Source organism: Lagopus muta, chromosome W, assembly GCF_023343835.1.
Source record: "Lagopus muta isolate bLagMut1 chromosome W, bLagMut1 primary, whole genome shotgun sequence".
NCBI classification, from domain to species: domain Eukaryota; kingdom Metazoa; phylum Chordata; class Aves; order Galliformes; family Phasianidae; genus Lagopus; species Lagopus muta.
In genome coordinates, this window is record NC_064471.1 from 2704212 (window position 1) to 2718618 (window position 14407).

General features: G+C 39.4%; 3 protein-coding genes across 9 annotated transcripts in view; 2 read left to right on the forward strand and 1 right to left on the reverse strand.

The window, feature by feature from the left end:
- Positions 1 to 14407, forward strand: part of LOC125686403 (uncharacterized) — a 292860-nt gene that overhangs the window by 180772 nt on the left and 97681 nt on the right. The gene's annotated exons all lie outside the window — the stretch shown is intronic.
- LOC125686439 (uncharacterized) overlaps positions 1 to 14407 on the reverse strand; it is a 152637-nt gene that overhangs the window by 50871 nt on the left and 87359 nt on the right. The window lies entirely within an intron of this gene.
- Positions 553 to 13982, forward strand: LOC125686450 (activated RNA polymerase II transcriptional coactivator p15-like). Of its 5 annotated transcripts, none has more exons than XM_048930436.1 (5): positions 553 to 644; positions 2506 to 2578; positions 3464 to 3580; positions 8008 to 8116; positions 13295 to 13982. In XM_048930436.1, the coding sequence occupies exons 2-5, from the start codon at positions 2507 to 2509 to the stop codon at positions 13372 to 13374; spliced, it is 378 nt and encodes a 125-aa protein (XP_048786393.1). In that variant the 5' UTR covers positions 553 to 644; position 2506; the 3' UTR covers positions 13375 to 13982. The 5 variants fall into 5 exon arrangements, with proteins under 5 accessions (XP_048786393.1, XP_048786396.1, XP_048786394.1 ...); XM_048930439.1 differs by lacking the exon at positions 553 to 644 and adding an exon at positions 656 to 752; XM_048930437.1 differs by lacking the exon at positions 553 to 644 and adding an exon at positions 777 to 968.

Below are 14407 nucleotides of genomic sequence, written 5' to 3' on the forward strand. Positions count from 1 at the left end.
TTAAAGGGAGTTGGTAAACATAAGGGAAATAAACTTTTTTACATGGGTAGACAGTGATAAGATAAGGGGGGAATGGTTTTAAACTAAAGGAGGGGAAATATTGGGGGAGGTTTTTTACTGAGAGTGGTGAGGTGCTGGAACAGGTTGGAGAGGTTGTGGATGCTCTGTCCCTGGAGTTGTTTAAGGCCAGGTTGAATGGGACCCTGGGCTATCTGATCTAGGATGTGATCTAGTGGCTGGCAAACCTTGCCTGTGGCAGGGGGTTTAAACTTGAGGTCCCTTCCAACCCAAGCCATTTTGTGAAGTGGTGCCTTCCTAATCAGCCTCTGGTAATGCTCAGGCTGTGGCTTTAGCATGCTAAACCCTCACTGCGCTTCCTCTTGCTCCCTTCCACACTGCTGCTGGCAGAGTAATCGAATGGCAACTTAACAGGGCTAAGGAGCTTTATCATCTCTTGCAGCCCCTCAGAGCAGCTACAGCCCTGTAGTCAGAACGAAAGAAGCAAAAGCAAGCAACAGAGGGATACCTCCTCATCTAACACTTCCTTTCCTTCCCTCCCTCACGTGGTGAAGGGAAAGGGCGGGGATTGCGCAGTGCGTTACATCCGTTCTTGTAGTGCGGTGTTGCTGTGCGTGGAGGAGAATGTGAGTGTTTGGTGGTGGTGTCTCGTTCTGCTGGGGTCGCTACTATTTTCTCTGGTGCTTGGCCTTAACTGTTAATGGCTTGGCGCCTCCCAGCTGTCTCGGGGAAGTGTGTGAGTAGTCATGTGGTGGGGTTTTCTTCTTTCCTTGAGTGCTTGCTGCCTCCTTTGGGAGGGATGTCCTACTGTAGAGTACGGTCTGGAGCGGATGGAGGAGCTGCTGCTGAAGAGAGGTTGCCGTGTTAGAGGGCAGAGAGGATTTGAGTGAGGAAGAAAACAGTGTCAGGGAATCGCCCTGCTCTGTTTTCTTCACGCAGCGATTGGACTGGTAGATGGCTCCTAGCTTATTTTTATTTTTATGTGTATGTTGTCTCTCCTTTTTTGTTGCTGTCGAGCCGTAGCCCCCTCTCTGTCACTGCCTTGGGAAGATCTGGGAGGCTTTGCCCGTGCACCCCTGCTTGGGCTTTTGTCTCTTTTCCTTCAGGAGACAACAAGAGCTGTGGAGAAGAGAGGAGGAAAATGGCGATTGGGAGCCGCCTACCGGCTTGTCTTTTCTTTTTCCCCGTCTTTGTGTGGCCTGTTGTATTCTGCCCTTGCTCCCTATGGTGCTTCGGTGTTTCCTCATGCTCTGCCTTATTAACTTTTCCTGAGAAAGTTACCTCTAACCCTTATTACTTTCCTCCGATTACCACTCCTATTGTCTTGCATGTTGTTACTCGTTCATTGTAATGGAGACTTCAGGGTTATTTCCTATTTTTGGCCCCTTGGCACCCGTTTATCAGTTTTGTTTGATTCTCCCATTTTACATCATTGCTGTGCTTGTTTTTTGCTTTGTCTTGTTCCAGCTCCCCTCTGTCTCTGCCCTGCAGCATGGTTTCTGTGCTTTCCCATACCGTGTTTCGCTTTCAGTGCTGCAGCTTCCAGTGTTGTGCTCCAAGCTTTTATGACAGAACTTGCATTGCTTGAAAACTGCATTAAGCCATTGTCATTGTTCACTGATTCTTTTCCTTTGTATGTGACTTATTTCACCACCAGCTTGTTTAAAAATGCTGTTATTCATTATCCTTTACTGAGATGTTTCTCTAATCTTTTTATTAGCCTTCCTTAGCTTTAGTTTATTATACAGTTTTTCTCTGTGATGCTTACTTGTATTCTGAAAGAACAGATAAGCTATTTGTCACAGCAAGCTTCTAGTAGCAGGCAAAATGTTCAACTACTTTATCTAACCATATGTTTGCATAGTGGAGAGAGAAGATATAGAAGCACACATAGCATGCTTTCAAGGAAAGTTGAATGTAGGTTCTTGTGACTGTTTAATCTACAGTAGAAATATTAATTACTGTTCTGTAGTTCATTATAACTAAGTGGTTTGTGGGTTTTTTCTAGACTTCTGTGTTACTGATGGGGAGCTTAGCCTCATGTATGATGATTATACAACTTGCAAATTCAACTAGGCAAAATGCTTGTGGAAGAATATAGGTAATGCTGTGGCTGGCCTTAGTAGTATATATTTGAGTGTAGTATTGAAAACTCAAGTTGAGGATAATAGTGTAATGCACTGTATTTTTTTTCTTTTACTTTCTGCCTTTTTAAATAGTTCAAAACTAAAATATTGCTTTTAGGGCAGTTGCAGAAAAAAAAAAAAGGGGGAAAAAAGGGAAGAGTTATGAGAGGGAATGGTGTTTGAGATCACATCCATGATGTGTGTTAAAGCTTTTATGAAAATGCAGGGAAGTCTTTAGGAGGGTTTTAGTAAGAGGAGGGTTTTAATAAGGTGAGACTTCACAAACAGGTTTCAAGATTGTTTTCTGGATGTAATGGCATGTATTTCTTGTATTGTTCTCATGCTATCTTTTTTGTCCTAGAATGCCTAAATCAAAGGAACTTGTGTCTTCAAGCTCATCTGCAAGTGATTCAGATAGTGAAATTGACAAAAAGGTGAAAATGTTATCATAATAGTCAACATATAATTTCCATGTGGCAAAAATGCATCTCATTCCATGTAAATTCAGATGCTTGGGTGAAGGGGGGGGCAAAAACAAGATTAAGGTTCATGTGGAGAAGATGTTTCTTGCTTTGCAGTGAACTTCTTAAAGTTGTGTTTTGTTTTGTTTAGTATTTACTATGTGGTGTATCTAGCCACAAGTTTCCTGACATTTTCTTACTTTGTGGTAAGGTGTGGTAAGAGATAGAAGGGTTCGGTATTAACTGCCCCTTATGGCAAGAGTTCAGTTTAATTTTGAGATGACTTCAACCTCCCCTCAACCTGCCCTTCATTTTGGTGTCTGGATAAATTGCAAGCCTGAAGTCAAAATCACCACCCGCCTTGTCATATCTGTGCCATGTACTTATCTTGTTTACATGTTCTTTTTCTCTGTTTCAGATTCCTACTTCTATTGTAATACCACCTGCTAGTTTCTCACTTAAAAGCTGATCCAACCTGAATGTCTCTGTTAATTAATTTTAACATTTAAACTGTTTTTAAGTGTGAAAATTGAATGTTTCCAATTATTTTAATTACTTGTGTTTTTTTGTGTGTGTGGGTATGGTTACCATGTAAATCAGTTATTTGCAGTTACTATTTCTACCAACATTTAAAAGTTATACCATCTGAGTGTTTTAAAAACATATTTAATCATGCTATGCACAGAGATAGGACCCTGATGATAATAAAGAAAAAGTTCCCCTGAGGAAGGTGCTTTCTGGATACATTTTTTTTTTTTTTTTTAAAGAGTTTTTAGTGGCCCTATACTTCCTTTTTTGTTGTTGTTGCTTTCAGTGGAAAATAATGCATTCATGCATTTGTTTTGTTCTTGCTCCAAGGCAAAGCGGAAAAAGCAAGCTGTTCCAGAAAAGCCTCTAAAGAAACAAAAGATGGGTGAAAGTTCAAAAGGTGCTGCTTCTAAGCAAAGCAGTAACAGAGATGAGAATATGTTTCAGGTAAAATTGATAACTATTTTAGAGCCTGGTTTAGGTACCTTGTTACATTATAGTCCATATAAATCTTGTGAATTTGTTTGAGTATCTTGGTAGTGTCTAGTCTCCTGAAACCTTGGTGGAAGAGGGGTTACAATACTGCTGTGTGGATGAGAAACTTGGGAAAAGCATTGTCAGGTTTCAGTGGAGTAAAAATCTGAGTTGTGGCGATTGATCTAGCCTTTGTGGTCTTTGCTTATGATAACACTGGGTAGTTGTTTCGTCTGTAAACACAGTACTCATTGTGAATGTATTGTAAATATTAAGTCAAGACAATGTCTGCATGGGAATGCTTTTTGATCAGGGCTCTTTCAAGAAAGGTTCTCAGAACCAAAGTATGTGGTCCTCATGCATGACTCCTCATTTTTCTTGAACTAGGTCAAGGGCAACTTGGCTCCTGTCTTATAAGACTGCCTTGAAATAAGATTTACTCGTTTCTGTTTTTATGGTGCAGATTGTTCTTGCTGAACATCAAAAAAGTGTTTTGTTTTTTTTTGACATTGTACTTAGCTTTAATTGGGTGAACGTATATTTTTAAGTAACATGATGAGTTTGTGAATGAATGGTACGGTAGTTCCTGCGGTTAGCTGGGGCAGTAGTAGTGCGTTCTACAAGCTGTGCAAGAGATACAAATAACTTGGGAGTTACTTGTTTTAGGTGAGCAAGTCAAGAGTTATTTAATGTCTGCGACTAGTTGGCTTGGTAAGTGACAAGAACAGGAGAAAATTAAGAATCAGTCTCCTAAGAATTTAAGTTTGTGAAAGTATATGGGAGGGATGTCTAATAAGATGATCCCAATGATGGGTAAGGCAAAAGAAATGGCTTTGGACTGTATCTGTGCAAAGGAGTAAGGCTGAAAAAAGCAAACCACCCTCTTCTCAAGAGAGAAGATCTGTGTAACTGGTTATGTAATACAGGACAGTTACTCCTAATGTGTTAGTCCTTGCTTTCTTCTTCCTGTATAGTTGGGAGGGAGAGGTTCAATTGAAGACACTGTGTTAATGCCTGGACTTGGTCATCAGCTTGATCTGAACCATCGGTGTTCTTTGGTCTCTGCCTACCTTCTAGTTACTCAACAGCAAATATTTTTAGGTTGCTTATTCTGTTAGGTGAATCACTGTTGGTTTTTATGCTACATCAGTTTATGTACTTTAACTAAAATGCTAAATACTAAAATTTAACTAAATTTGGTGTGAAAATAGCATTGTGAGTCTATAGTTACTTCCTCTCTTTTCCTTCTACCTGGGAGAGCATGTTAGAAGTATTTCAAATTTTTAGGTATGGTTTTGCTTATTCTAGGACTACTAATAATAGTTGAAACTCCTTTTTGCTTTCTTGGGGCAGTAAAATTATCTCTGTGCAAGTGACTTTGCAGTGTAACTTACAGATGTGACTTCATCTGATGGGAATTAATCTATGAAGCATTCACAGGATAGTCAGAAGTTATGTGATACCCATACTGTGTGGGGGAGTTGCAGCAAATGACGTGTAACTTACTGATTTACTGTTCTAAACCTTCAGGCTGTATGCATCCAAAACACAGCTTCCTTTAATGTAGAGCTCTAAAGCTTTAATGCAGAGCAGGGGAGGTCCCGACATGTCACATCCCGATAACCCCGCTTTATGCCTGCTACAACACATAGGTAGCCTTAGAGTACTGTAGAATTTGATAAAAGCATTTGGGCATGATTGGGGTGCAGAAATTTCTCACTCCAGTTTGTGGTGTATTACTAGAGAATCTAAGGACAAGCATTATCCACATTAACATGAAAGGGTTTATTATTGATGTATTAGATTGCTGTCTGTGACTTCAAGCCCATGTAAGCTCTACATCATGTGCTTTAGTTTGAAAAATCCTGTTATTTACCCATGCCTAATTTGGGTAAGGTTGGTTAATGCTGTCTGGATACAATATTAATGACTGTCAAGAATAGAGCTGCATAACAAAAGGCATTTCCCAGAAATTGCTGCTTTCATTTGTATGAGAAGAACTTGCCTCCTTTCCTTCTTTTTTATTGAAAGTGAAGTTGTATTTGCTTTTTGACTTGTGAGAAGTTCTTCAGTTTTATAGTGCAATGTCTTATCATAGGTTCCTGAAAATAGTAAAATATGTTTGTGATGCTCTGTAAAGTTGTTGGACTGTGAAATAATGAATAGAATTGCGTTGGTAGCTACTTAAGTTTCAGAATTAGTGTTTTGAATTGACATAATGCACTGTAGAGCTCAGCTATTTTACAGGACAGTATGCACTAGGAGTTTGTATTATTTTACTGTGCTCCTTTCAGTGCTAAATAGTTACCAGCTAAGAAGGCTGCTTTTTTTTTTTTTTTCAGTTTCTATTTTCAGTGTGTATACCTTTCAAAGGAAACTGGCAATTGGAAGGAAAATGTAGTTGAAAGCTCTTGATGAAACTCATACAGGAAGCTATCTGTGTAGCTGTGAAAGGAACCTAGACACAGTTAATTTTTATTCCATGAAATGGAAACCTGGAAATATTATCTTTTGATCTACTTAATGTAGCAGAGTGGCATATCTAAAGAGCTGTTATATTAATAAACATGAAATTGTGTATGAAGACTGAACAGCATTAACTATCCTACCACAAATAAAGCAATACAATCCTTATAATGCTACTGTGATTAAGAAGGTGCTTTAGCCTGGTGAAGTTGCTGTTGCTGGTACTGTCAGTTGCTGTGAGGAAGAAAAGCTGTTTAGAAATGACTCAATGCCAAAATTGCAGATATCTGAACCTTCAATTTATTTGGGTAAATCTAGATTTTTTTTTTTAACCTTAATTGCTAATTAGAACTGTAGTTCAGAAACCAGCATTAAAGCTTTCAGCGGTGATAACTGTTTTGCATAGAGTTCAACTAAACATTCTAAACTTCGTGCAAGCATTCAGGTGAAATGTAGACAGAGGCATAAAACTTAATGTCATCATTTTCATATGGAACCCTTTCTAGTTAAGGTACTGGTACTAAATGTGTACTTCATATTCTTCCCCCTGCCTTAATGTAGTTAAGGTATGTAGTCTCATTATTAATATTTGAATCCTAAACCTTTCTTTTGTATTTGCATCTCTAATCTGCTATATTGTATCAGATTTTTTTTTTTTTTGTAGAGCAAACCTGGAATTACTTGGCAATGCACTTAGTCTTTGATAGATGTTCTGTAGTGCTACTACTTGAAAGAAATCTAAAAGTTGCTTGAAGTCTGTGAAGCGTTATATTGTAAAACCAAGAAATGTTGTTTATGTATTTAGGATATCCTTTGCCAGTAGTGCTGACATTTGGCCAATCCTACAGACTATGCCAAGCTAAGTCTGAAAGAACTCAGATGCTCTGACATCATGCCTTATTTTTGAGTGTTGTATTTCTTGTGCTGTGGAAGTATTTAATAAATCAATCACAAAGTATCTTAAACTGTAGTTTCTTGTTCATTTTAAAGGATACTTTGAAGTAAGGAAAACAAATGCTTCAGGCTTACAGTATCTAAAGTTGTCCCAATTGTATTGAAGTTATTTTTTGACTTAATTCAATGTGGTCTACAGAAGAAGAAAAATGGCTTTAACAAAACAGAAAGCATACTTGTTTATATCTATTTTTATGAAGTAACAGCTTATGATTTAAATATCTGTGGATGATTTTAGTTGAATTGGGAGTTTTTGTTTTCTGGACAGATGCACTGGCAATTTAGCAGGGGATCTTACTAGCATTACAAGATGTATAAAGAAATTTAAGCAAGCAAAATATTAGTTTGTGCATTTTGATTACCTAACTTCTGATTCTCAAATTTACGTTATACTTGTAATTCATGTAAACAAATACTTTATCAAATGTGGAAAAATATTTAAATATGTAGGGCAATCCATAGTGCAAGACAATGTACTGTGCTTTTTACCTGCTCCCCACCCTCTTAAAAAAAAAAAAAAAGTGCCTAATTCAGTTATGCTGTTGTGGTACAGAAACTCTGAAATTCCTAGAGTATTATTTGTCAACAAAGACAATTTCATGCCTTGGTACATGGGAGTAAACATTAAAAGTTAAGATTTTTTTGTTATAATAGAGGCAAAAAAAAAAAAAATCCTGAACCCAACATGCTTTTAAAAGAATACAACTTAGGTTAATAAGTATTTTTACTCTACGAGGGCCAGATTGGCATGACAAAAACTACTGAATGTGTTAGTGGTTTTAAGTCCTTAATCCATTTATATTGTCGTTATCTATTAGCCTACTCGCTTCTAAGAATTAAGCACTTGATTTAGTTGTTTCTCTGGTGTCTAAAATAAGCTGCAGTGGGCAATGTCACATGTTTGAGTCTAATGCTGTTTGGAGAAGTAAAATGCTGTAATAGATAAAATACCTAAAAGATCCTTGTATTTGTTTTGGCAGATTGGCAAAATGAGATATGTCAGTGTTCGTGACTTTAAAGGGAAAGTTTTAATTGATATTAGAGAATATTGGATGGATCAAGAAGGTGAAATGAAGCCTGGCAGGAAAGGTATTACTCTGCTTCATGTTATTTTCTATTAAAACATAGCCTTCAGTTTACTCAGAAAACTGTATATGAGATTTTTATATTCAGAGTAACACTTATTTTAACAAATGATTCGTTTTACTTGTAGATTAGAAACAAAAGCGAAGAGATTTTGTTTGCCTGAGTCCACTTTCCTAAATGAATAGTGCATAATATATGGAAACAAGGCACTGGATAGAAACAAATTTATTGTGGGAGTCATAACTCTTCCCAGTTCACAGAATCATAGAATGGTTTGAGTTGGAAGCTACCCTTAAGATTATCTAGTTCCAACTACCCTACTATAGGTAGGGATGCCTCCCTTTAGATAGACCAAGTTATTCACAGACCCATCCAGCCTGGCTTTGAATGCTTACAGGGAGAGGGCATTCACAACCTCTCTGGGCAACCTGTTCCAGTGTCTCACCACCCTCACAGTAAGGAATTTCTTCCTAATATCTAGTCTAAATCTACCTTCTTCCAGTTTAAAACCATTTCCCCTTGTCCTGTTGCTACATGCCCCTCTAAAAAGTCCCTCCCTAGCTTTCCTGTAGGCCCCCTTCAGGTACTGGAAGAAGGCTATTATAAGGTTTCCTTGGAGCCTTCTCCAGGCTGAAAAGCCCCAGCTCTCTCAGCTTGTCTTTGTAAGGGAGGTGCTCCAGCCCTCTGATCATCTTAATGGCCCTTCTCTGGACCTGCTCTAACAACTGCATGTCCTTCTTGTGTTGGGGGCTCCAGAACTGGACACAGTACTCCAGGTGGGGTCTCATGAGAGCAGAGTAGAGGGGCAGAATCACCTCCCTTGCCCTGCTGGTCACACTTTTCCTGATGCAATCCAGGATAGGGTTGTCCTTCTGGGCTGCAAGCATGCACTACTAGCTCATGTTGAATCTCTCATCAATCAATGCTCTCAAGTCCTTCTCCTCAGGCCTGCTCTGAAACCATTCTTTGCCCAACCTGTATCTGTGTTTCAGATTGCCCAAACCCAAATGCAGGACCTTGGCCTTGTTGTTCTTCATGAGGTTGGCATGGGCCCATCTCTCAAGCCTGTCCAGGTTCCTCTGGATGGCATCCCTTCCCTCTAGCATGCAAACTGCACCACGCGGCTTGGTGTCATCTGCAAACTTAGTGAGGGTGCACTCGATCCCACTGTCCATGTCACCTACAAAGATGTTAAATAACACTGCTTCCAACACCAATCCCTGAGGAATGCCACTTGTCTCTGGCCTCCACTTGGACACTGAGTCACTGACTGCAACTCTGAGTGCAACCATTCTGCCAATTCCTTATCCAGCTAGCGGTCCATCCATCAGATACATTTTTCTCCAGTTTGGTAACCTTGATGTCATGGAGGACATTGTCAAATGCTTTGCAGAAGTCTAGATAGATTGTCAGTTGCTCTTCCTTTATCTACTGATGCTGTAACTCCATCATAAGCCACCAAGTTTGTCAGGCATGACTTGCCCTTGGTGAAGCCATGTTGGTCACCACTAATCACCTTGTCTTTATTTTCAATGTGCCTTAGTAGTGCCTTCAGGAGGATCTGCTCCATGATCTTGCCAGGCACAGATGTGAGACTGACTGGCCTGTAGTTCCCAGGGTCTTCTTTTTTCCCCTTCTTGAAAACAGGGGTTATGTTTCTCCATTTCCAATCAGTGGGCATCTTCACCAGACTGCTATGACCTTTCAAATATGCTGGATAGCAGCTTGGCAACTTCATCTCAGTTTCCTCAGAACCTGTGGATGATTCTAATTGGGTCCCGTGGACTTGTGCACCTTCAGGTTCTTTAGATGGTCTTGACCCTCATCTTCACTTACAGCAGGCAGATCTACCTTCTCCAGGTTCTTACTGCTGCTTTCTGCAACTTGGGCAGTGTTGCCAGAGCCCTTGCCTGTGGAGACTTAGACAAAGAAATCCTTGAGCACCTCAGCTTTCTCTGTATCCCTTGTGACCAGGTCTCCAGTTTCCTTCCTGAGAGGGCCCGCATCCTCTCTGGTCGCCTTTTTTATCACTGATATAACTGTAAAATTTTTTCTTGTTCCTATTGATGTCCCTGGCTAAATTTAATTCTACCTGGCTTTTATCTTTCCTAACCTGATCCCTAGCTGCTCAGACAACTTCTTTGTAGTCCTCCCAGGTAACCTGTTCCTGCTTCCACTCCCTATAGACTTTCTGTTTGCACTTAAGTTAGTCCCGGGAGCTCCTTGTTGATCCGCTGAGGCCTGTTAGCATTCATTGCCTGCTTTCCTTTTTCTTGGGATGCACTGCTTCTGGGCTTGCAGGAGATGGTCTTTGAATCCCAGCCACCTTTTTTGGGCCTCTCTTCCCTCCAGGGCTTTCTCCCATGCCACCCTGCCAAGCAGTTTCCTGAAAAGTTCAAAGTCTGCTCTCTTGAAGTCCAGAGTAGCAAGCTTGCTGCGCACCCACTTTGTGACACCTTAAGGATTTTGAACTCCACCATTTCCTGGTCACTACAGCCAAGGCTGCCCTTGAGCTTCACATTACTCACCACCTCCTCCTGGTTGGTGAGGACAAGGTCCTCTGTACTACTTGAAAGAGGAAGCTATCATCAACACATTCCAGGAACCTCTTCTATGTCTGCTGCACTGCTGTTTTGTTCTTCCAGCAGCTATCGAGGTGGTTGAAGTCCCCCATGAGGACCATGTTTTGTGAATATGAAGCTGCTCCTCTTTTTAGAGTACCTCAACCACTTGGTCTTCCTGATCAGGCAGCCTGTAGCAGACCCCCCCTCTATGATGTCTCCTTCCCTTGAACCTTAACCCATAAGCTCTTTGTCAGCTCCTCATCCATTCCCAGGTGGAGCTTCATGGACTCAGGTGGTCTTTGATGTAGAGGGCAACACCCCCTCCCCTTCTCCCCTGCTTGTCTTTCCTGAAGTGTTTATACCCATCTATTCCTACGTTCCAGTTATGAGAGTCATCCCAGCGCATCTCAGTGATGCCAGTGACATCATAGTTGTGTAGGCATATGCATGCCTGTAATTCCTCCTGCTTGTTCCCCATGCTCCATATGTTGGTGTTCAGGCACTTGAGTTGGGCTCCTGTTGAGGCTGATTTACCAATTAGAGTTCTCTTATCCTAAACCTTAAGTGTTGTCTTACTGGCCTGTGATCCTGTTCCAGGTCTAGGACATCCATTACCATTGTTTTCCTCTAAGTACAGTGATTTGAGGATTCCCACCCCCAACAACTCTAGTTTAAACATCTCCTGATTAAATTGGAAAGATTGCGGCCAAAGATAATCTTCCCCTTGTCTGACAGATGAACTCCATTCTCACCTAGAAGACCAGATTTCTCAAAATTAGTTCCATGACAGTTGATTAATTCAATTTCTTGCTTCTGTTACAGTAAGATATTTTAGAGTTAAAAAAACAAACATGAATTTTTAATTTTAAAGTGAAAATATTTCAAGTGCTTGAGTTTTGGAACTTTGTATGTCTAATCTGTGGCACAGCATAAGCCTTTAAATTTTTAATTGGCATGCCCATACCTAATTTTTATGGTATCCTTTTACTGACCTGCTTTCAGAACACTTACCACCTGTAGGATGCAGATGAGTTGATAGTTGTAGTAGTAGTGCTTAATGCCATGTTGCTTCTTTAGAAAAGCTTTCTTTAATCATTTTTTTTTTTATTGTGCCAGTGACAGACATAAGCGTGAAACCTTCTGTGCTGAAGGCAGTTAATGTAGAATCAGCATAAGGTTTGTTACAGTTTTCTGATGTGTCCAAGAGCAATGTAGTGAATAGACATTTAGAAAGCTTGAATTATCATCCACATATTAACCAACCAACAGTAATAGGTTTGTATGAACAGAGTGTATGGGTACTATACAAGAAACATTTTTTGGATGTGTTGCCATGACTTAAAAAATTACTCTGATGTTTAAGGACTAAACTGCTGTGCTTTGAGGTGGAAATAAAAAGCACATCAATTGAGAGCTTGAGTAGGAAATCATGAATTCTGTTATTTAGGAAGTGTTGTCAGATTGTTTTAGATGGCACATTTAAACTTTATGCCTGCATATAACTCATGGTATGTCATTCAGGGGCAGCTTGGTATTTGTACTCCTAATAATGCTTGGCCTAACTTTTTTAAAAATCTTCCCCTAAAGACTGTTAGGAGAACTGCTTAAAACAGCCACAAAGACTGTGCTCCTTAAAGTAATTGCAGTGCTTTGATTAAAAAAAAATAATAATAATAAAAAATACTTGGTGATAGGGAAGAATGATGAGTCCTAGAGATGGAATTCATAGTTTCACCTGTTTTTAGGTCCTACTCCACCTACAGGGAGAAAGCAATAGAAGAAGCCTGATCAGTGAAGTGGGTGGGGCGGGGGGTCGATAGTAGAAGAGCCTGACTAGAGGGAGTGAGAGGTAGTTCTGTGATTATGTACTCATGTAGCAATTGCAGGGGAAGAGTGAGGAGGCTCAAGCATGAGGGAAATGTGTGTCTGAACTACAGCTTGAAGTAAAAATTCAGAACTGAGGAGGTGAATTGTGGGGAACTGAATGAGCATTGTTTGAATGTTGCAATCTATAGTGATCTTGAAGCTTAAAGCAACCAAACAAAACAGAACAAAAAGACTTCCATGTTTGTGAGTGCTAAGGAATAGAGTATCTCCATAATGTTACTTACAGCATTCATTACTCACAGTACTTTGAGCTGTCACCCCCCCCCCCCCCCAAAAAAAAAACCCACACCAAAAAAAAAAAAACCACAACAGAATTGTTATGTCAGAAATACATAGGAGTTCAATCCACTGCAGTATTTGGTTTCTAACAGCTAACAGAAATAAGATTTGATTTCCTTCTACTTACTCAGGGCATTTGTATGGCTTCCTGTCAGGGACAGAGCTCTATTTCCCTTCCTGTGTTTTGCAAAACATATACAAATGAATTTGTTATATTGTACCAGTTTTCTTTGTAAGGTGAACTTGTCCATTGATGAGTTAAGGTCTAAATTGAAGTGTTCCAAGCAAGTACTTTAACCATGAATCTGAGTCTGTTATACACTTTATGTAACTCAAGCATTAATAGTGTGGCACAGTCTGTAGATGGAAATCAGTCTTAATTGTATGTTTGCAATATTCTGAACTATGATTTTCTTTTTGTACTAAGTATTTTGTTTTTCATGTATTTCAGGTATTTCTTTAAATCCAGAGCAGTGGAACCAGCTGAAGGAACAGATTTCTGATATTGATGATGCAGTAAGAAAACTGTAAAGACAGCCATACAAAATTCTGTCATTTTAGTTATTTTAAGTGGTCTAAGTTATTGTATATTTTTATTGCAAAGCAGTTTGTAAGATAAATTTTTTTTAGAGCATTGAAAGTGTATTCTAAGTGAGGCTACTTGTGTATACTTCACTAAAAGGAGACGTTGCTTATACCTTATGGTGTAAAACAAATACAGTAATATGTAAAGCATAGCTTTTTATGGCCTTTTGATTAAAGATATTTGCTGATAAGGCCACCTAATAGCTTCAGGCTTTGTTTCATTTTAGTTAATAGTTTGCTTGCTAAGGTGATTCTTAATGTCTTAATTTATTTTTTTCTTTTGTTTTAATATCCTTTAGTATTGCTCTCAGCTTTATGCTTTAAAACTTAATATAAACAGTGAATACTTGATAAAACCTATTTCTGTAGATAACTTTAAATACTGTATTGGCAAACTTACCTTATGTATTCAGATGAAACAGTCCTGAGTGTTTAGACTTGTTTGCATTTTTGCATGAAGTGTTATGCTAAGCAATAACACTTGAACACCATCTGCACATTCTGTCCCCATAACTTGCTTGAGTTAGAAAGTACAGTTAGCCTTTATTCATGGATCTGAGTGTGTGGTGTGTGTTTGTTTGGTGTGGTGTTTTTTTTGTTTGCAAAACAAAATCGTTGTTAGCACGAACACCTTTCTTTTGTGGGTAAGCTGCTCAGGAGCGACTCCTTATCTTGTTCTTTCGCTGATCTTGTCTGTTGTCTGGGCCTTCCCAGGAGTCAATGCTGTAAATGGGAAGACTTATGTTCCAGTTAGTTCCTTGCTGATGTCTGGCTTAATTTTTCGTGATGGTATCCATACTATTTTTCCAGTCTCACAATGTTTTACTGCTGCATAGCCTCTTCCCCATACCAGAATCATCTAGCCTGCCTCCCATTCCCCACTATCTGCTTTTATTTTTACTGGAGGCCCTTCGCTCAAAACTCTGGGCTGCCAATGTTTCTGTACAGGGCTGCTGCAATCTCCACGTTCGAAGTGATT

Excerpts from the sequence above, each read along its gene's own strand:
- LOC125686450 (XM_048930435.1), top strand. The coding sequence starts at position 2,100 with ATGCTTGTGGAAGAATATAG. Across the intron at positions 2,120-2,505 it reads ATGCTTGTGGAAGAATATAG|AATGCCTAAATCAAAGGAAC; the intron begins GTAATGCTGTGG and ends TTTTTGTCCTAG. Across the intron at positions 3,581-8,007 it reads GAGATGAGAATATGTTTCAG|ATTGGCAAAATGAGATATGT; the intron begins GTAAAATTGATA and ends TTGTTTTGGCAG.